This window comes from Scyliorhinus torazame, chromosome 9, assembly GCF_047496885.1.
Source record: "Scyliorhinus torazame isolate Kashiwa2021f chromosome 9, sScyTor2.1, whole genome shotgun sequence".
In the NCBI taxonomy this organism is placed as follows: domain Eukaryota; kingdom Metazoa; phylum Chordata; class Chondrichthyes; order Carcharhiniformes; family Scyliorhinidae; genus Scyliorhinus; species Scyliorhinus torazame.
Window position 1 is genome coordinate 117,471,860 of NC_092715.1, and position 21,905 is coordinate 117,493,764.

The 21,905-nt window shown below is 42.5% G+C and overlaps 1 protein-coding gene across 2 annotated transcripts in view; it reads left to right on the forward strand.

The window, feature by feature from the left end:
* Positions 1-21,431, forward strand: part of slc25a46 (solute carrier family 25 member 46) — a 100,086-nt gene extending 78,655 nt beyond the window's left edge. For both annotated transcript variants that reach the window (XM_072516417.1, XM_072516418.1), the window contains 5 exons: positions 2,206-2,283; positions 4,187-4,287; positions 6,241-6,297; positions 15,383-15,440; positions 16,666-21,431. In XM_072516417.1, coding sequence (XP_072372518.1) covers positions 2,206-2,283; positions 4,187-4,287; positions 6,241-6,297; positions 15,383-15,440; positions 16,666-17,244 — 873 coding nt within the window. In that variant the 3' untranslated portion in view covers positions 17,245-21,431. The remainder of the gene's footprint in view (positions 1-2,205; positions 2,284-4,186; positions 4,288-6,240; positions 6,298-15,382; positions 15,441-16,665) is intronic.
* The last annotated feature ends 474 nt before the right edge of the window (positions 21,432-21,905 follow it).

The following is a 21,905-nucleotide window of genomic DNA, read 5'->3' on the forward strand; positions in this document are numbered from 1 at the left end:
CACCTGATGACTGTGCCTCTGTATTTACATTGTGTATTTATGTATGTCCTATGTTTTTACATGTATGGAACAATCTTGTCTGGACTGTACGCAGAACAATACTTTTCACTGTATCTTGTAACACGTGACAATAAATCCAATCCAATGTGATTGGAGTCTCCAGGTCCTCCGACAGCCCAATCTCAAGTTTTGCCATCTGGAGCGGTTCTCTAGATCGTCAACTTTGGCTTTTAGCGTGTTCTGCTCCTTTGCCAGCACCGCCCTCTCTGCCTCCAAGGAGGCAATCTGATCACCGTGGTTGGAGAGCGCTGCCTCAACCTTCTGAATCGTTGCTCCATGTACTTCTATACGCCAGTCCAGCTTGTCCACAGTCGCCCAAATTGGGGCCAAAGCCCCCTCCATTGTCTTCTCCAGATCATCAGGGACTGCCTGCCGCTGCTTCCTAAATTCGCCAGGAAGCTAATCAACTTCTCAGGCATCCAATGGAGGGGCCACAAACTCAGCAGTCGTTGCTGCCATGTTCCCCCAGATGGGGATTTAGGAACACTTGATTCCATCAACGATCTCTCGCCCAACGTCTGCTTTGAACTACTTCTGCTGGACATGGCTCAAATGAGAGGGCCTTATTTTATCAAATTACGTCAATTTCCTCCAGAAAACCGCCAAATATTGGACAGAAATGGCGAAAAACTAAGTACCGTGGCGGGAGCCATCTTTTGTGCGACTGATCACCACATCCCCACCAGCGGATGTCCTAACTGCAGGAATGATGAATCTTCGAATATTGGGTGCATAACAGTTAGACTGCATAAGACAAACCAGTTAGCCTAATAATCTGTCATTGGGAAAATATTCAAAGCCAGTATTAAAAATGTTACAGCAGGGCACTTGGCTGTAAATTCAAGGCAATCAGTAAGAGTCATCATGGTTTTGTGAAAGGGAAATCACAAATAACCAATTTATTGGAGTTCTTTGAAGGAGTCAAATGTTCTGTGGATAAAGGGGAATCGATGGATGTACTGCACTTGGATTTACAGAAGACAGTTGATAACGGACCACATCTAAGATTATTGTGGAAAATGAAAGCTCATGGTGTAGGGAGTAATATATTGATATGGACTGAAGATAGGTGAGCTAACAGGAAACGGTTGGTGTAAATGGGTCTTTTTCTGATTGGCAAGATATGGTGAGTGGTGTGCCTCAGGGATTAATGCTGGACCCTCCACTTTTTACAATTTATATAAATGACTTGAATGAAAGTATTGCTGACAATACAAAGGTAGGTAGGAAAGAAAATTGTGAAGAGGACTGGGGGGGCAGTAGTCTAGTGGTATTGTCACTGGACTAAGAATCCAGAGACCCAGGGTAATGCTCTGGGGACCCGGGTTCGAATCCCACCAGGCAGTTGGTAAATAAAAAACCATGAAACCATTGTCGATTGTCGTAAAAACCCATCTGGTTCACTAATGTCCTTTGGGGAAGAAAATCTGCCACCCTTACTTGGTCTGGCCTACATGTGATTCCAGATTCACTGCGATGTGGTTGACTCTGAATGCCCTCAGGGATGGACAACAAATGCTGGCCAAGCCAGTGACGCCCACATCCCATGAATGAATATTTTAAAAACATAGGAGTCTACCGAGGGACATAGGTTAAGTGAGTGGGCAAACATCTGGCAAATGTGAAATTGTCCATTTTAGTAGGATTGAGGCCCTCCCACCATTCTCCCTCCAGCCATGAGATCATGGCTGATCTGTGGCCTAACTCTATATCCCTTTGGCCCATGTCCCTCAATATCTTTGTTTAACAAACATCTATTTCTCTCAGATTTAAAATGAACTGTTTTAGCTTGTTGTGAAATATGCATTGTTTTTTTTAATTCAAACCCTTATTTTCAACATTGGAAATTTAAGTTCCTGCAGGGGAAATGGCAGGTCAACAATATAAAAACAATTTGAGTGATTTTTGTTGTTGAGTAAAATCATCTGGTGGCCAAGTTGTGCGCATATAGGATTGACACTTTTACTTGGTAGATTTTCATTATGAACGTGGACATCGAAGTTTATAATGAGAAAGTGTTGGCAAACTGACAACACAAAGCTATTTTTGAGAATCTAAGTGTTTGTGTTTGTACAATTTTTAAGATTCGTTATCTTGGGTTTAAACTATGGTTGATTATTTTTAACCTCTTATTTTTTGTTCTAGGTCAATTATCATGCAAAAAATTATCACCTCACACCTTTCACCGTTGTCAATATTATGTACCATTTCAGCAAAACCCAGGTAAGTCTTTACAATTAGGTAGAAATGGAATTCATATTTTTGTACATGCCCCTCTTCCACTCCCAAATTGACACGCCGTCTTGCTTCTGCTGCTTTTCCCACTTTTTTTTCCCCAAGCCAAATTCTTACAAACATATATTCCAGCTTTCATTGGAATGTTACCTTCTGCCAGTCCAATATCTTCTTACTGGTCCCCAGTCAGATCCATCATTATTTTGACTATTCTTTTATTATTTATATTTCTAAAATACTTTTGTATTCCCTTTAATGTTAGTTGCTGATCTTTTATCATATCCTTGTTGTTTCCCCCTCTTATCCCTTTTTTCGGTCTCTGTACTTTCTATATTGAGCTTGGTTCTCTCATGTATTAAGATTGTTATAAATTTCCTTTTCTCTGTCATTTGAACCTCTATCTTTATTCATCTGTGGAACTTTGGCAATTCTTGCATTCCCCCTCACAGGAATATGATTACACTGTACATGAACCATCTCTCATTGTTCAATTACTGCTTTGCTAACACATTTTTTTATTCAAATACACTTGGGTTGGATTCCTTTTTAACTCGCTGAAGTTAGCCCAGATTACTAAAATGTTCTCCCACTGAAACATGCTCCATTTAACCTCATTTCATTTCCCAGAACTAAATCTAGTATCACTTCCTCCTTCCTGGGCTGACATATATTGATCAAGAAGGTTCTGTGGTACATATTTCAAGAATTTGTTCCCATCTTTGCTCAAGATATAGTTAACAAGCAGTGGTCCTAATACTGACTCCTGTTGGTTTGGGAAGCCCATGTCTATTATCTGGTACATTATCAAATGCCTTTTGAAAATGTATATACATGTTCACTACTGTCATCAACTAGCTCTGTTACTTCATCAGAAAACTCGATCAGATTAGATAATCTATCAATTGGACAAGAGAGCCATGCTACTTATGTCTTTATTACTCCATACTTCTACAAATGAAAATTTATTTTTTCTTTGACAATGGTGTTCTTGTAGTTTCCCACTACTGGTTTTAGACCACGTGCATGACAATATTTATCTCTCTCCCCTAGTTTGGACAGGGGTGTAACATTTGCAATCTTCCTGTCCTCTGACACCATTCTAATATTCAAGGAGGATTGAAAGTCATGAACACAATTTCTTCGATCTCCATCCTTGGATGCATTCCAGCTGGACCAGTTAACTTTGAGTCATTCCAATCTATTTAGCAACTTCTTATTATCTTTTTCTGTGTTATTTCATCTCCTTTACTCTGGCATTAAATGTAACCTCCTATGGAGACAGATGCAATACCCAAGTCATACCTTCTGCCTTCACAAGAAGATTTCCATTTTTGTTGCTAATCAGCACCATCGTCTCCACTATCCTTTTATAAGTTTAAAAGATTTATGGGTTCCATTTTATGTTATCTTGTTTTGTTTCCTTTCTCTTTGATTTTTCAGTGCCCCCTTCAATTGTATTCTGCAGCTTACATTTTTCATAAACATTTTTCCTGTGGGGAGAGAAACAGAGTTACAAATCATGGGTGTAATGCACATTGAAGCAGAGCTTAAAAGTAGGAAGCCATGGTGTGTTCTGGTTTAAAAATACCTTGAATTCTTGAAGACTTGGATTGTTTCCATACCAACTTCTGTTTGTAAGCCTTTCTAGTTCTCTTTCTATTACCCTGCAGCCACTAAGTGATGAATGCCTGGCAGCACAATAGAAAATTAGTGAGTTTTAGGAAATGTACTAATAATGTTTATCATTTGTAAAAATTCTTCATTTCCCTTATTGGCTTTTGATTAACATCCATATTTTATTTTTTATACAATCCTATTTATATTATAAATAATATTAGTAATGTAAATACCTAGGAAGTGCAATCAGTCTGTTTCTATTTCACACTTGCAGGGCCTAAAAGGATTATGGAAAGGGATGGGAAGTACATTTATTGTTCAAGGAATAGCACTGGGTACTGAAGGCATCATCAGCGAACTCACACCACTTCCCAGGTAGGCCCCATCTGTGTGTGCTTTCTGAAAACAGATTCTATTTCTACGGAATCATTGGCTGATTATTTTTAAATTGAATATGTATATATATTTGTGTGTGTATATTTATTTATTTATATATATGTGACCCACTTGTGTCTGCGTGGGTTTCCTCCTGGTGCTACGGTTTTCTTCCACAAGTCCCGAAAGACATGCTTGTTAGGTGAATTGGACATTCTGAATTCTCCCTCAGTGCACCTAAACAGGTGCCGGAGTGTGGCGACTAGGGGATTTTCACAGTAACTTCATTGCTAATGTTAATGTAAGCCTACTTGTGAAACAAATAAAGATTATTATTATTATTACTACATAGTCAGTAATCTTTATTGGAAAACATGTTGCTGGTATATATATGGGAAAATGATTGTTTCTCTCCTTTTATGTGCCCAAGCGGAAAACCAATGTAATTATAAGGAAATGTTTCTTACTTATTTTGCAATATAACATTTTACAGTACAGATGGAGCTCACCAAGCCCATTGTGTTTACATTCATTGTGAATGAGCAATTCACTTAGTGCCATTCTCCCGCCTTCTCCCAATAACCCTGCATGTTGTTCCTTTTCAAATAACAGTCTCATTCCTTTTGAATGCCATGATTGAACCTGCATCCACCATACACACTTGGGTGTTAACTGGATCCATGCGGGTTGAGGAAATAAAGCAAAGACACATCTGTTTTCTTTGCTGGAGAAAGTTTATTAACTTGGTTCACAGTTAACACTATCAAAACACCCATTGTCCCAACTTCCTCCATTTATAGGTGTACAAATACCCAACACCTGTTCAATGTAATTGCCATTAAACCGTAACAATGTAATTGCCATTAAAACTTAATGTAATTAATAAGACATTGACATCAGATGGTGCATTCTAGATCTGAACCATCACCGCATGAAAAGCATTCTCACATTGGTGTTGCTTCTTTTGCAAGTTACTTTAAATTTGTGCTCTCTCGTTCTTGAACGTTTCATGAGTGGGAAAAGTTTCTCTCTATCTACTCTGTCCACACCCCTCATGATTTTCAATATGTCTCTAAAATCTCCTTTTGGCCTTTTTCCTCCAAGGTAAACCATCCTAACCTCTTCAATCTATCTTGATCACTGAAGATCCTCACACCTGGAAAAACTTTGTGCATCTTTTTTGCACACTCCAATGCCTTCACATTCCTAAGTGCAGTGCCCAAGACTAGACACAGTACTCCAATGAGACCAAACAAGTGTCTAACCTCCTTGCTCTTGTACCTTATACCCCTATCAATGAAGCCCAGGATACTGTATGCTTATGAACTGTTCTCTCAACCCATCCTACCACCTTCCATGATGTATGCACATGTACACCTTGGACACCCATGTTCCTGCATCCCTTTTAGAATTGTATCCTTTATTTTATGTTGTCTCACCATGTTCCTCCTACCAATTAAATCACCTCACATTGAACTCCTTTTTGCCTATTCCAACTTGTCTTTGTCATTAACTTTTACACCATCTTCCTCACAGTTCACAATGCTTCCAAGGTTTATATCATCTGCAAACTTTGAAATTGTACCCTGTACACCAAGATCTAGGTCATTCAGAAAAATCAGGAAAAGTGAATGTTCCAATATTGACCCCTGGTGAATTGTACTAAACCTTCCTTCAGCCCAAAAATAATCTATTAAGCGCTACTTGCTGGTTCCTGTCATTTAGCCAATTTCATATCCATGTTGCTACTTTCACTTTTATTCCATGAGTTATAACTTAAAGATTGGGTTGTTCAACTAGAAATTGCAATATTATGAGTTTATATTGGGGAGACGATTGCATTTAGTTTACCAGCAGCTGAACTTCTGATTAGCCATCACTCCTCTTTACACAAGATGCTGCTTGGAAGTCTTACTTTTATGGTTTTTATTGTGCGGTTTTATTGTGTTGCAGAGAGGTTTCCCATAAATGGAGTCCAAAGCAAATAGCTGGGCACCTTATACTGAAAGGGTAAGTCGCAACAAGAGTCGTGTGATTTCTTATTTGATTTGAATTTTATCTCTTGAAACTATTGATGGCTATGGGTTATCGTGACTATTACCGACTCTAATTCCAGTCTGGCTAAGGCATATATGACCAGGCGTGCTAATTTTTGTCTAGTAACAATAGGTTTGTACTCTGAACCACTAGTCTTTAGCTCTAATGTGCTCACAATTGACATTGTTTTTTAAAAAAAAATATGTTTTATTGAAATTTTTTCGAACAAAATCTTTTCCCCTTGCAGAACAAACATAACAGTAAAGAAAGTTTAACAATAAACAAATGGCTAATCAACATAGTCATTTAACATAAACTAAAACTTCCACCCCCCCCCTCCCCCCTGGGTTGCTGCTGCTGGTCATCTGTCTTCCCTCTAACGTTCCTCTAGGTAGTCGAGGAATGGCTGCCACCGCCTGGTGAACCCTTGAGCCGATCCTCTCAGGGCAAGCTTTATCCGCTCCAGTTTAATGAACCCCGTCATATCGTTTTCCCAGGCCTCCAGTCCGGGGGGTTTCGCCTCCTTCCACATGAGTAGGATCCTACGCCGGGCTACTAGGGACGCAAAGGCCACAATGTCGGCCTCTTTCGCCTCCTGCACTCCCGGCTCATCCGCAACTCCAAATAGAGCTAGCCCCCAGCCTGGTTTGACCCGGGCCTTCACCACCTTAGAAATCACTCCCGTCACTCCCTTCCAATACCCCTCCAGTGCCGGGCACAACCAAAACATATGTGCGTGGTTTGCCGGGCTTCCGCTGCACCTCCCACACTTGTCCTCCACTCCAAAGAACCTGCTCAGTCTTGCTCCCGTTATGTGTGCTCTATGTAGCACCTTGAATTGAATCAGGCTAAGCCTGGCGCATGAGGAAGAGGAGTTTACCCTGCTTAGGGCATCAGCCCACATATCTTCCTCTATCTCCTCCCCTAGCTCTTCTTCCCACTTTCCTTTTAATTCGCCCACCAACTCCTCACCCTCTTCCCTCATCTCTCGGTATATCTCTGACACCTTGCCCTCTCCGACCCACACCCCCGAAAGCACTCTGTCCTGAATCCCCTGTACCGGGAGCAGCGGAAATTCCCTCACCTGTTGTCTAGTGAACGCCCTCACCTGCATATATCTAAGGAAGTTTCCCCAGGGCATCTTATACTTTTCCTCCAATGCTCCCAAGCTCGCAAACGTCCCATCTATAAATAAATCTCCCACCCTCCTAATTCCCAACTGGTGCCAGCTCTGAAATCCTCCATCCATTCTTCCTGAGGCAAACCTATGGTTGTTCCTGATTGGGGACCCCACCAGGGCTCCCCGCACACCTCTCTGTCGCCTCCATTGTCCCCAGATATTCAATGTTGCCGCCACCACCGGGTTCGTGGTAAACTTTTTTGGTGAGAACAGTAGCGGCGCCGTCACCAGCGCCTCTAAGCTCGTCCCTTTACAGGACTTTCTCTCCAGTCTTTTCCACGCCGCTCCCTCTCCCTCCATCATCCATTTACGAATCATCGCCACATTGGCGGCCCAATAGTAGTCGCCCAAATTCGGTAGCGCCAATCCTCCTCTGTCCCTGCTACGTTGTAGAAACTCCCTCCTTACCCTCGGGACTTTCCCTGCCCACACGAAGCTCGTGATGCTCCTGTCTATTTTTTTGAAAAAGGTCTTAGTGATTAGTATAGGGAGACATTGAAATACAAATAAGAACCTCGGGAGGACCATCATCTTAATTGCCTGCACTCTGCCCGCCAACGACAGAGGCTGCATGTCCCACCTCTTGAAGTCCTCCTCCATTTGTTCCACCAATCGTGTCAGATTAAGTCTGTGCAAGGTTCCCCAGCTCCTAGCGATCTGAATCCCCAAGTAACGGAAGTTTCTTTCCACTTTCCTTAGAGGCAGGCCTTCTATCTCTCTACTCTGGTCCCCTGGGTGTATCACAAATAGTTCACTCTTCCCCATGTTAAGCCTACATCCCGAGAAATCTCCGAACTCCCTCAACATCCGCATAACCTCTATCATCCCCCCCGCTGGGTCCGACACATACAACAGTAGGTCATCCGCGTATAGCGAGACTCGGTGTTCTTCTCCCCCTCTAATCACCCCTCTCCATTTCCTGGAGTCACTCAACGCCATGGCCAAAGGTTCAATTGCCAACGCGAACAACAGTGGAGACAGCGGGCATCCCTGTCTTGTTCCCCTATATAATCGGAAATACTCCGATCTTTGCCGACCCGTGACTACACTTGCCGTTGGGGCCCCATAAAGAAGTTTGACCCAGCTAATAAACCCGTTCCCGAACCCAAACCTCCTTAACACCTCCCATAAATGCTCCCACTCCGCCCTATCAAATGCCTTCTCTGCATCCATTGCCGCCACTATCTCTGCCTCCCCCTCCACTGGGGGCATCATTATCACCCCTGATAGTCGTCGCACGTTAACATTCAGTTGTCTCCCTTTTACGAACCCTGTCTGGTCTTCGTGCACCACCCCCGGGACACAGTCCTCTATCCTCGATGCCAGTACCTTTGCCAGCAATTTGGCATCCACATTCAATAATGAAATAGGTCTATAGGACCCGCACTGCAACGGATCTTTATCCCTCTTCAAAATTAGCGTTATCGTCGCCTCTGACATTGTCGGGGGTAAAGTCCCTCCTTCCCTGGCCTCATTGAACTTCCTCACCAACAACGGGGCCAACAAGTCCACATATTTTCTATAAAATTCCACCGGGAACCCGTCTGGTCCCGGAGCCTTCCCTGCTTGCATGTTCCCCAGCCCCTTAATAACCTCGTCCACCCCAATCGGTGCCCCCAGGCCTTCCACCTCCTGCTCCTCCACCCTCGGGAACCTCAATTGATCCAGGAACTGCCGCATCCCCTCCTCTCCCTCTGGGGGTTGGGACCTATACAGTCCCTCATAAAAGGTCTTGAACACCTCATTTATCTTCCCTGCTCTTCGCACCGTGGCTCCCTTTTCGTCTCTAATTCCCCCTATCTCCCTCGCCGCTGTCCTCTTTCGCAACTGATGAGCCAGCAGGCGACTAGCCTTTTCCCCATATTCATACCTCCTCCCCTGTGCCTTCCTCCACAGCACCTCCGCCTTTCTGGTGGTCAGGAGGTCAAACTCCGTCTGGAGTCGTCTCCTCTCCCTGTACAGTCCCTCCTCCGGGGTCTCTGCAAATTCCCTATCTACCCTTAAAATCTCCCCCAGTAATCTTTCCCTTTCCTTGGCCTCTGTTTTCCCTTGTGGGCCCCAATGGAGATCAGCTCTCCTCTGACCACCGCTTTTAGTGCTTCCCATACCACTCCCACACGGACCTCCCCGTCGTCATTGACCTCCAGGTATCTCTCAATACACCCCCGCACTCTTCCACACACTCCCTCGTCCGCCATCAATCCCACATCTAATCGCCAGAGTGCTCTCTGTTCCCTTTCCTCTCCTAGTTCCAGGTCCACCCAGTGTGGGGCATGGTCCGAAACCGCTTTGGCTGAATACTCCGCTTCTTCCACCCTTGAGATCAACGACCTTCCCAAAACAAAAAAATCTATCCGGGAGTACACTTTATGGACATGGGAGAAGAAGGAGAACTCCCTGGCCCTCGGTCTAAGAAATCGGCATGGATCCACTCCCCCCATTTGGTCCATAAACCCCTTGAGCACCTTGGCCGCTGCCGGCCTTCTTCCGGTCTTTGAGCTGGATCTATCTAGCCCTGCGTCCAGCACGGTATTGAAGTCCCCTCCCAATATCAAGTTTCCTACCTCCAGGTCTGGTATACGACCCAGCATCCGTCTCATAAATCCCGCATCGTCCCAATTCGGGGCATATACATTAACCAACACGACCTCCATTCCCTCCAGCCTGCCACTCACCATTACATATCTACCTCCGCTATCTGCTACGATGTTCTTTGCTTCAAATGCTACCTGTTTCCCCACCAATATGGCCACCCCTCTATTCTTTGCATCTAGTCCTGAGTGGAACACCTGTCCCACCCATCCTTTCCTTAACCTAACTTGGTCCGCCACCTTCAGGTGCGTCTCTTGGAGCATAGCCACGTCTGCCCTTAGTCCTTTCAAATGCGCGAGCACTCGGGCCCTTTTAATCGGTCCGTTCAGGCCTCTCACGTTCCACGTGATCAGCCTCACTAGGGGGCTACCTGCCCCCCTCCCGTGTCGACTAGTCATCACCTTCTCTAGGCCAGTCCCATATCCCGCCTCCGCGCTCCCACTCGCTCCCCAAGCGTCGCATTCCATCCCCGTCCACCCACTCTTTAGCCATTTCCTTTTTGATTTCCGCAGCAGCAACCCAGTTGGTCCCCCCCCCCGGCTAGATCCCTTTCTAGCGTGATTGCTCCCCCCATATTACTTCCGTAAGTCAGCTGACTTCAACTGACCCCGGCTACTCCTGCTCACTCCTTGACCCCCCCGTGTGGGGAACTCCCATCCGCCTTGCGCCTGTCTTCCCGCCATAATCTTTCTGGCGCGGGAACATCCCTTTATCTGACCCGCCTCTTGTGGCGCAGCTCCCTTTACCCTCCCCCTCCCATTCCTCATTCTCCGCCTATGTCCCTTCTTTCCCCCCTCACCGGCGCCCACATTTCCTAGTGTCTCCCCCCATCCCAATTTACTTCTCTATTTACATCAGCCATAACATTAACAATAACATTCCCTGCAGTATCAGTCCCTCAGTTCCGATCCAATTTAGCCTCTTTAATAAAGGTCCATGCTTCTTCCGCCGTATCGAAATAATGGTGTCTCTCCTGGTACGTGACCCATAGTCGTGCCGGCTGCAGCATCCCGAACTTCACCTTTTTGTGTAACACCTCCTTGGCTCGGTTAAAACTCGCCCTCCTTCTCGCCACCTCCGCACTCCAATCCTGGTACACCCGTACCACTGCATTCTCCCATCTGCTACTCCGCACCTTTTTAGCCCATCTCAGGACCACTTCTCTATCTTCAAGGCGGTGAAATCGCACGATTGTCGCCCTGGGTGGTTCTCCCACTTTTGGTCTTCTCGCCGGGATCCGATGTGCCCACTCCACCTCCAAGGGGCCCGCAGGGGCCTCAGCACCCATCAATGAGCTTAGCATTGTACTTACATAAGCTCCACAGTCCGCTCCTTCCACTCCCTCAGGGAGACCCAGTATCCAAAAGTTCTTCCTTCGCGCTCTGTTTTCTAGGGCCTCGATCCTTTCAATACACTTTTTATGGAGTGCCTCGTGCGTCTGTGTTTTGACCGCCAGGCCCAGGATCTCGTCCTCATTATTCGTCACCTTCTGCTCCACCACGCGGAGCTCTGTCTCCTGGGTCCTTTGTGCCTCCTTGAGCCCCTCAATTGCCTGTAGCATCGGGGTCAGCACCTCCCTCTTTAGGAGCTCCACACACCGTCTCAAAAATTCGTCTTGCTCAGGCCCCCATGTCGCCTGAGCTTTCTCCGCCGCCATCTTGTGTCTTCTCCCTTTCTGTCCCTTTCGTCGACGATTCCTCGCGCTGCCGCCGCCGATATTTTCCTCCTTCGTTGGGGGGGGGGGGACTCCCTACTCACTCACCCCACACCGGGTTGCGTCGCCCAAACATTTCCCGTTGGGGCTCTTAAAAGAGCCCGAAGGTCCGTCGGAGCTGGAGCCGCCGAAACGTGCGGCTAGCAAGACATCGCCGCAACCGGAAGTCCGACATTGTTTTTTTTAAAAGTGGAATTTAATAATTATGTTTGCTCCCAGAATCCCTTGACTGTAACTGCATAGAAACAGTTAAAAAAAGTCTTCCTAAGACTGCTCAACTCTAATGATCATAAAGTAAGAGATTAGACAGGCTCTTTAGGCCCACTTAACTCGCCTGTCCAGACTTTATAATTGGTGTTATCACAAATATAAAAATTAGGAGCGGGTGCAGGCCATTTTCCCCCTCAAACCTGCTCACCTCTTTGGTAAGATCCTGTCTGAACTTTATTTTTAAAACTTTCTTATTTTAATTTTTCCAATTAAGGGGCAATTTAGCATGGCTAATCCACCTACCCTGCACATCTTTGGGTTGTGGGGGTGAGACCCACGCAGACACGGGGAGAATGTGCAAACTCCACTTGGACAATGGGCCGGGATTGAACCCGGGTCCTCGGCGTTGTGAGGCAGCAGTGCTAACCATGACTGAACTTCTTGTGGCCTCAGCTCTACTTCCTGTCTTACCTCCTACACCCTTTGACGATATGAACAGCTTGTATTCAATAATTTCAAGATTTTTGTCTGTATTCCCATGTATTGATATCCTTCGTGTGAAAACTTGCTTGAAATACTGATTTAAACCTATTCCCCTTGCCTTACTATCACTATCAAATTTCATGTAAAGTCGTAGATTTACTTTTTTAAAAATCATTTACCAAAAAACAAAGTAAATCCGGTTTAGCACCCATCATGACATACAAAGCTTCTCTATATACCCAAGGTCAATTGGATAAAATCCCCTTCATTCACAGGGTGGTGTTTCTAGACTTAAGGATGACGGCAATGCCATTTGTCAATGCTGGAAAGAACGTTTTCAACAACTGTTCAATTATTAATCCACAACAGCAATTGATACTCCCCAAGTACGCTGTGGTGAGATGAACCACCATCGATGGGAGAGTTACAACAAGCAAACAGAAGCTGAAAAACAATAAGGTTTCTGGCCCTGATGGTATTCCAGCTGAGATCTCCAAAACTGGTTGGGTTTTGCTCACGTCAAGACTCCATAAACTCATCCTATGGATTGGGAGGGAAAATAATGCTTTCCCCAACTTCAGAGCAAGCGGGGGACAATGATGTTGTGTAACTGTTGCTGGTGTGCTAAATTAAAACTCCTCAGACTCCTCAGCATTAATTCTGGGCTTAATTGGCGTTTTCCATAAGGTGCTCAAGTACTTCAGAACAATTGTAACCATCTTCAAGAAGAGAGATAAATCATGCTGTGCAAAGTATCAAGATATTTTTCTCTTGTCCATAGTAGGGAAAATTCTGATGCACATTTTCCTTAATTGCCTGCTTGTGGCTGAGGAAATCCTCCCAGAGACCATGTAGCTTCACACTTTCCAGAGGAACCTTTGATATGGTCCTGTTCCCTGATATATCCAAAAAAAATGTCTAGAACACCATGAACTCCACTTTTGTTTGCCTTGCCAAATTCAGTTGCCTCAGTAAATTGTGAGGCTCTATTGGTTGTGCTCCAAAGATTTACATGCCCAAGAAACTTTTTTGTGGTTCTGCAACTACGTCATGACTATATGATTGTGCTGTTTTGAGTAAGAGACAAGCAGGCTCCTTCATTATCTGAATTGATGACGGGCAAGGCTGTGTGATAACAAAATTGACTACAATGAGCTGGACACCATGTCCGGATCACCACTTGTTCAAAATGATAACTTGTTCATCGAGTTGCATCATGCCTCAACCAAACACCTTAAGAATAAGGCAAAGCAGCAGAGAAGGAAAGAAATGAAAGCAAATCCAGCACTGCGGATGCCACCAGCTCGTGGAATGTCTTGCCTCCATGTCCCCAAAGATCCGCAGATCGAGAATCAACACGAAGACCCATAGCAGATACTCGCAATCCTGAGTAGACATAATCCTCAAATTGAGGGACAGACGGCGACCATTTACCTTCTTCCGCAACTCAATAATTTCACTTCCTTCTGAAACAAAAGTTCTTGGTTTGCTAGCTTTCCTTCATAACATTTTCATGATTCTGAACTGTCTCTTGCGGTAGAATGTCCCTTGTGTCTCAGACATCAGCATTGGATGCAAGTTCAAATTGTTTGAGCCATGACTCCCTCTGACTTGTACCATATTGTTTTAGATATATCATTTAGTATTCCATTTCCATTTGCTTTGTTTGTTGTTGTTTCATAGCAATTGACATAATAACCATCAATAATATGAAAACTCTTAAATCTCTTTTATCTTCTTTAGCTGTTTTAAAGAGTGCACGCATTACTTAATATTTTCCCCCTTGTGACATACAATTATGGAATAGATTTAATTTGTCTTACTCGTTTACACAGGAGTTGGCAAATAACAGACAAAATGAGCAGAATCCTAAGATTCAATAGCTCTTCCTTGTTCACAATTTTCTGCAAACGTGGCTTGTTTGCATGAGCTTCTAAATCTGCCATTAGTTTGTTTTTTTTGTTCACGGGATGTGGCCGTCGCTAGCTGGACCAGCATTTATTGCCCGTTACTGAGGGCATTTAAGAGTCAACCACGTTGCTGTGGATGTGGAGTCACATGTAGGCCAGACGAGGTAAGGATGGCAGATTTCCTTCCCTAAAGGACATTAGTGAACCAGATGGGGTTTTGCGACAATCAACAATGGTTTCATGGTCACCTTTTGGGCGTTTAATTCCAGACTTTTTTTTATTGAATTCAAATTTCATAATTTGCCATGGTGAGATTCGAACCAGTGTCCCCAGATCGTGACTGAGTCTCTGGATTACTAGTCCAGTGATATTACACTACGCCACTGCCTCCCCAGTGTAAATTAGAAACTGAGTTCTCCCAATACCATCGATGGGGTGTCCAGAGTGAGGGCAGCACGGTAGCAGAGTGGTTAGCACCGTTGCCTCACAGCGCCAGGGACCCGGTTTTGATTCCCTGCTTGAGTTACGGCCTGTGCGGAGTCTGTACATTCTCCCCATGTATGCTTCACCCAGGTGCTACAGTTTTCTCCCACAAATCCCGAAAGATGTGCTTGTTAGGTGAATTGGACATTCTGAATTCTCCCTCCGTGTACCCGAACAAGTGACGGAGTGTGGCGACTAGGGGATTTTCACAGTAACTTCATTGCATTGTAAGCCTACTTGTGACACTAATAAAGATTTTATTATTTTAATCCTTTTTAAAGTTGTTGGTGCTATGGATTTAATAGATAAATTAAAGCTGTTGTGTTTCCCTTGCTATCTTAGAATCCTGCCCTTGAAATTGCAGTGAATAATTTGAAATGTGTTGTAATTTTTAGTGAATTTAAACATAGTCATGAACTTTAGTAATTTTAGTTAGATTGTTTTTTAAAAAAACAACTTTTAAAAAAGAAAACTTACTTCCTACAGGTTGACCTGTGCAGTGGCATTGCCTTTTTATTCGGCTAGTTTAATCGAGACCGTGCAGGTACATTTTCATTCTGTGTTAACAAAATTCATTGGTCACATTGAATTAATTAAATAACTGCCTTCTTAATAGTCAGTTGTTAAAATTTTGAGGAATGGTGATACAGTGATTGTTTATTATTATAACCATGAATCTGTTGAAGAATAAGGTACAAAGGAGGTCATTTGGTCAATTATATCTGCTTAGTTTAAATTGCCTCCAGGATTGCTGGGTTCTGAAATTGTTGAACTCTATGCTGAGCTCTGAAGAGTGTAAAGTGCCTAGTTGAAAGATTAATTCTTCACATAGTCCCACCCTAACTTCTCTCACCTCGACTACTACATGCCCAATGAAGCTCACCAAAACTCCTCTTTTGCTTGGGCATTTTATACCCTTCTGGTCTCAATGCGGCAGAAATCTGAAGTGTTCCCTCACGTGCCATTTCTTCAGCCATTCTGCTAACGTATTGAATGCTGCTATTCCTATACACACCAGCGCACAACCCTGGAAGTGATCCAGAGATGACTACGTTTTTGAGGTTCTACTCTTTAATTTTCTCCATAGCTCCTGAAACTATGACTGTGGGACCGACCAGCCCTTTTAGTTTACATGTCATATGTGGACTATGAATTCTGTTCTTTCCCCACCTTCCAAAATGTTCCACACGCTTAGTGATGCTCTGAGGCAACATACCAACAGAACTCACAGTTGGCAGTTGCAAGCTCAACTATCAAATTCTCTCTGACTACTGCATTTCTATACCTTGATGTGCCAATATAGTAATTTGTTTCATAGTGCTGTGGATCTGTTTTAATTTCCCCAATATGTTGCCAGTATGAAGCACTCTGTTTGAGTGTCATATTCTTAGTATTCCTACACTGGTGCCTCTTCCTATTTTGTAAAGGTCACCCACGTGCTATTCTCCTCAACTTTGTCTAGCTGCTGATTGACCATAGGAAATTTGGTATGGCTTTGTATGTATGCATGCCAAACAAGATACCATTATAAGAAAAGTAATGCATGAAAGCACAAACCTTTCTAAATTACCTCATGATTTTATTTACTGTTGGTTCTAGAAATTGCCCCCTCCTCCCTTTACACTGCTTATCCAAATACAATTATTAAAATATAGTGAATTACAATGAAATACTTAGAAGATAACTAATGATATTGGTTCATTTAGGAAGAAATATACGTATGTGCAATATTTTAATAATTACTAACTTATTGTCTGTTCTATTTCCAGAGTGAAATTATAAAAGACAATCCAGGAATATTAGATTGTGTAAAGGAAGGTATATGCAGACTGGTGGGAATGGGTGTCCCTCATAGCAAGCGCCTGCTTCCTCTTGGAGTTTTAGTCGTTCCAACTGTCTTACATGGAGTGCTCCATTATATCATCAGTGCAATCATCCAGAAATGTATTCTCTTTCTTCTTCGGAAAAAGACACCACACCAGCACCCAGCTGATGCTTCTAATTCTGTACAGACTTTGCTGGATGCTTACTTGCCTGAACTTATTGCTAGTTTTGTTGCAAATCTTTGTGCTGACGTTTTGGTTTACCCATTAGAAACAGTACTTCATCGTCTTCATATTCAAGGAACCCGCACCATCATTGACAACACAGACCATGGGTTTGAAGTACTTCCTATTAACACGCAGTATGAAGGAATGAGGGACTGCATTAATGTAATCAAGAAAGAAGAAGGTATCTTTGGTTTCTATAAAGGTTTTGGAGCAGTTCTTGTACAATACACATTGCATGCTGCTGTGCTACAGATTACTAGAATTATATATTCTACTTTGTTGCAAAACGCTACCTAATCCAGGAGTTTGACTGTCATGTTATTGCAAATAGTTCATGTTATGAATCTTTGTAGTGCATGTTAGAAGCACTGTAATCAAATGCACTTATTAAGATTAAATTCCTGAAGTGGTAAACAGTTCATTTTAAAAATCACAAGAAATATTCGTGATAATTGTAAAGGTGCCCATGATTTGTGTATTTTAATGTCATGTAAATTAAGCTCTTGCTATTTTCGGTATGGTTCTCTTTTTGGAATATCATTTTCTGACACAATGCAGCATCAAAACAAACGAGACTAAGCAAAGGAAGTGAGTTGTAACCATTATTTTGATCCTCTCTCCTTTCAACTCCCTCAAAGTAGTTTTTCATAATTCCAAATTTTGATCAGCTCAAATTTTAAAAGCAAACTTATAGCACGTAATTGGAGATTTTTTCACAGTCAGCTTTACTTTCTGTAATACACAATGTGTCGAAGATGATGTGGTCAGGTCCAATTCTTCAGTCTCAGTTAATTTAAAGAATGTTAAATGGTAAGAAAAGGAAAACTATCATAATTTGGTTTTGGGTGTGACTCACAATGTTTTCATTTACTTGTTAAAATTTTGATCGACAATGCCTTATGGCTTGGGCCAAGATGTCAAGAATATGGCTTAGTTTGTTCACTTTAAATAATATCAGTGTGATCCATAAAACAATGCGTTAATGAAGCTTGATGCAGTCTGCTAGCGCCATTTGTTTTCCCCACTCAAATATGTTTATTTGCTATTTTTCTGGAAGAATTTCTTGTCAATTCCATGAATGGTAGCTACATGTAATAGGTGTGCAATTGTGATAGATCTACAAAAAAAGTCAACATTGCCAGTTACTCTCAAGATATCAGTTTTGTACTTAATATCCTATTATCCGTGTTCAAATTTGAAAAACTTTCACCTTCAGGTAAAATCATGCAAGGAAATAACTTTAAAATTGTTACTCCACTTCAGTAATTTCAATTTTTATCACCAAATCATAAATTATTGCAATCCTGTTCATCTCAGTTCACACTTTGCTTTCATAACCGCAATATCGAATGGCAAAATAATTGTTTTCCCTAAACATTAGCTTTTAAACATTTCTACTGATTTTATCACTATTGTTGGCAGGGCAGAATGGTATTGGTAAAGTAGAAGGTGAGATTTATGTATACTTGTAATTAATGTTTAATTCTGATTTTACATCTTTAAAACTTCATTATGTCTCCAACCAAAAAAGGCAGACTCAAACTTCTCTAGGATAATTTTAATACAGGATATAGAGAAACATAACCTTCAGAAGGAATCAAGAGGAGGGATAATATCAGTCAGAGGCACTAGAATAGAAGGACTTAAATGTTCAAATATAATCCTTTTAAACTGAACTTGGGAATAGTAAGGGTTTGGTTACACCAGTACAACTATATTTTACACTCCTGAACAGTGGAAAGAAATTTTTTAGATCCAGCTCCAAACAGGACAGCTGAAATATTTTGGAAATAAGTACATCATATACTGCCCAAGCATATTTCTGCAACACATTTAATTTCACAGTTTCATAATTGACCCTCATATTAACTATTTCAAGATGATGGAACAATTATATTCTGCAGCCTTAACAAGGCACCTGCACTTTAGCAACTGTATAAACAATATACAACTAATACATTGTATAAAGTTGTTATGCTTGTAAAATCACCCATCCTATGACTTGCTGATAGAGGCATCATGGAAGTTTTGCTTATACATAGGTACATCTCAATCAAGTTCACATTGCTATCTCCAGCTGGTGCCGTTTCAAGGTACAGATAGATTGGCTGTTGTAAACAAAATCCAGAGTTTCAAGAGTACTATGTAAGGGTGGCCTTCAATACATTTCTCCGATCCAGTGAAAATATATCCATACATATTCACTCCTCTTCTAAATGAGAGGAATTCCTTACATCTTGCCAGTCCTTAAGAGTATTAGACTTTGTACCAAGCCAGAATCTCATCTGAGGTTCTTGATAAAAGTAAAGAAGGACTTCTAAGATAAGTTGAATGGAGGTAGAGAGCACGGATGAATTAAAGAGAGAGCGATATTATTGGTCGCTTGATCTGTTCCATGGAAGAACTCTCATTTGTGAGTTAGAGAAGAAACGGTACTATTCTGCTGACTGGTTTTAAACTGTGCAGTAAAACAGTCTGTTCTCAATCAACAGATGTATTGCATTGAGATTGGTAAAATTGTTTCTCTCAAAGCACGGATCCTTGGATTTAAAAAATGGAGAATTTGAGCTGTTTCTTGTGAAATTGCTTGAGTCTAAGGGGCCGAAGGGCCTGTTTCCATGCTGTAAACTTCTATGATTCTATGATACCTAGTAATTCACTGGGGCACTGGATCTATGTTAGGAGACTAATTAATTAGTTCCTGCATGTTTTTTTAAATACATACAATACACCTAAACTAACAGCTTTCTTATCTTGTGTGTGCGTTAATGATTCTTGCCAAGATCACCTCTGACCAAATTATTGTACCTGTCAATACCCATAGAAGGCATAGGACTCAGGAGCAAGAGTAGGCCATTTGGCCCTTCGAGTCTACTGTGCCATTCAATAAGATCATGGCTGATCTTGTGCTCTCAGCTCCACTTTTCTGGCTCTCGCCCATAACACTTGACTCCCTTGTCATATCAGAAATCTATCTAACTCCGCCTTAAATAAATTCAATGACCCCAGCCGTCACAGCTTTCTGAGGAAGAGAATTCTACATGCTAAAGACTCTCTTGAGAAAGGAATTCTCCTCATTCCTCCCTTTATTCTTGAACTATGTTTGCTAGTTCTAGTGTTTCAGATGTAAGGATCCTACTGTTAATCCCTATTGTCCCTCCCCTTTCCTTTTAATTTCTGTTATTCTGATATTTCAATTTTTGTACATGGACAAGGATTTGCCTATGTCGTTAAGATGGACTTCACCTTTAATTTAAAAAGAAACTCCAACCGGATGTGCTGTTTGGTCTGACATCAGTGATGATACAACTTGATGGACTTGGCCAGCAGCGGCCAATGAGCTGTTTACATTGTCGGGCTCTTAGCTGATAATCTATGCAGATTGGTGCTGACCGTTCTGGAATGTTCTGGCAAGGCAGGAAGATTTAATCTGGCTTTTAGTTTCAGTTTGGTCAGAAGCTGGAGGGTCAAATCTCTTATCTTTCTCTCTCTTACCTGATGGTCTCCATCTAAAGTTCCAAAGTAAAAACATTCCTCTGCATAGCCAGATTGCAGCAGCTGCAGGCCGGGTCAATTTTTTTAAAAACCCCTTTGAACCCTCATGTGGGGAACTCTGTTCTTATCTAGACTTGTTGGTTATTCTGGTGGAGATGGAAGCAAATAAGAATTAAACAAACCTAAGGCTGTTCTTTTGAGTGAAGGCCCAGGTTAATAAAAGTGACTCCCCAGAGGAAATCCTACAGCCTGGGAGTTCTGACTGAATGCAACTGCCAGAAGATCCTTGTTAGCAATCCAGGTAGTTTCAAATCGATTAGGATAGTATTTGCTGGAGTTCAAAGAATGAGGGGAGATCCCATAGAAATCTATAAAATTCTAACAGGACTAGACAGGGTAAATGCAGGAGGGATGTTCCCGATGGTGTTTTTTTCCAGAAGCAGGGGTCACAGTCTGAGGATACGGGGTATACTGTTTAGGATAGAGATGAGGAGAAATTTCTTTGCCCAGAGAGTGGTGAGCCTGTGGAATTCGTTACCACAGGAAGTAGTTGAGGGCAAAATATTGTATGTTGTATGTTTTCACAAGTAGCTAGATGTAGCACTTTGGGCATCAAATGATATGGGGGGAAAACAGGATTAGGCTATTGAGTTCGATGATCAGCCATGATCACAATGAATGGCGGAGCAGGGAGAATGGCCTCCTTCTGCTCCTATTTTCTATGTTTCTTACTCTGTGTCCAGAGAGGATAGCCGCCTACAACTACTTCAATATCAGAAACAAGGACACTCATCTCTCTTTTTTCCATTTTAATCCCTATCATTTTACCCCTTTCCCTTCTGTGTGTGACTGTCTTGTGTGTGTTTGGGCAGAGAGTGGGACGATAAATGGGGGGTGGGGGGAGTAGTAGATTAGCTGGCTGTTATTGTATTGCATGTCTTATGTCTATTTTTGTGATAAATAAACAGTTGTTGTGTTTCACTTACAAATCTGGTGCCTGTAAATCATTGGAGCAGTCAAGGGCTGAAAATCTCACAAAATATAGACAAACTATTGGTTAATTCACTTGTTTTGGGACTCCGGGGCCTGTGGGACTGAAATTGACCGTGCACTACCCCCAGGGTATCATAACACACAGAAGAGGAAACAACCTTCTGGTATCCACCCTATCAAGTTTTTCAGGATCTTATATAGTTTAATAAAATCACCCCTCATACTTCTAAACTCCAATTGTTATAGGCTCAAACAGCTCAACTTTTCTTCATAAGATATTCCAGGAAAGGTTGAGTGAACCTTTTTTCAATTAGAGATCACAACTGCACAGTATTCCAGATGAGGTCTCACCAGGGCCCTGGAAAGCTTCAGTAAAACTTCCCTACTTTTATATTCCATCCACCTTGCAATACATGCCAACATTCCATTTCCCTTCAACAAGACTGAACCTTTGTGTTTTGCAATCTCTC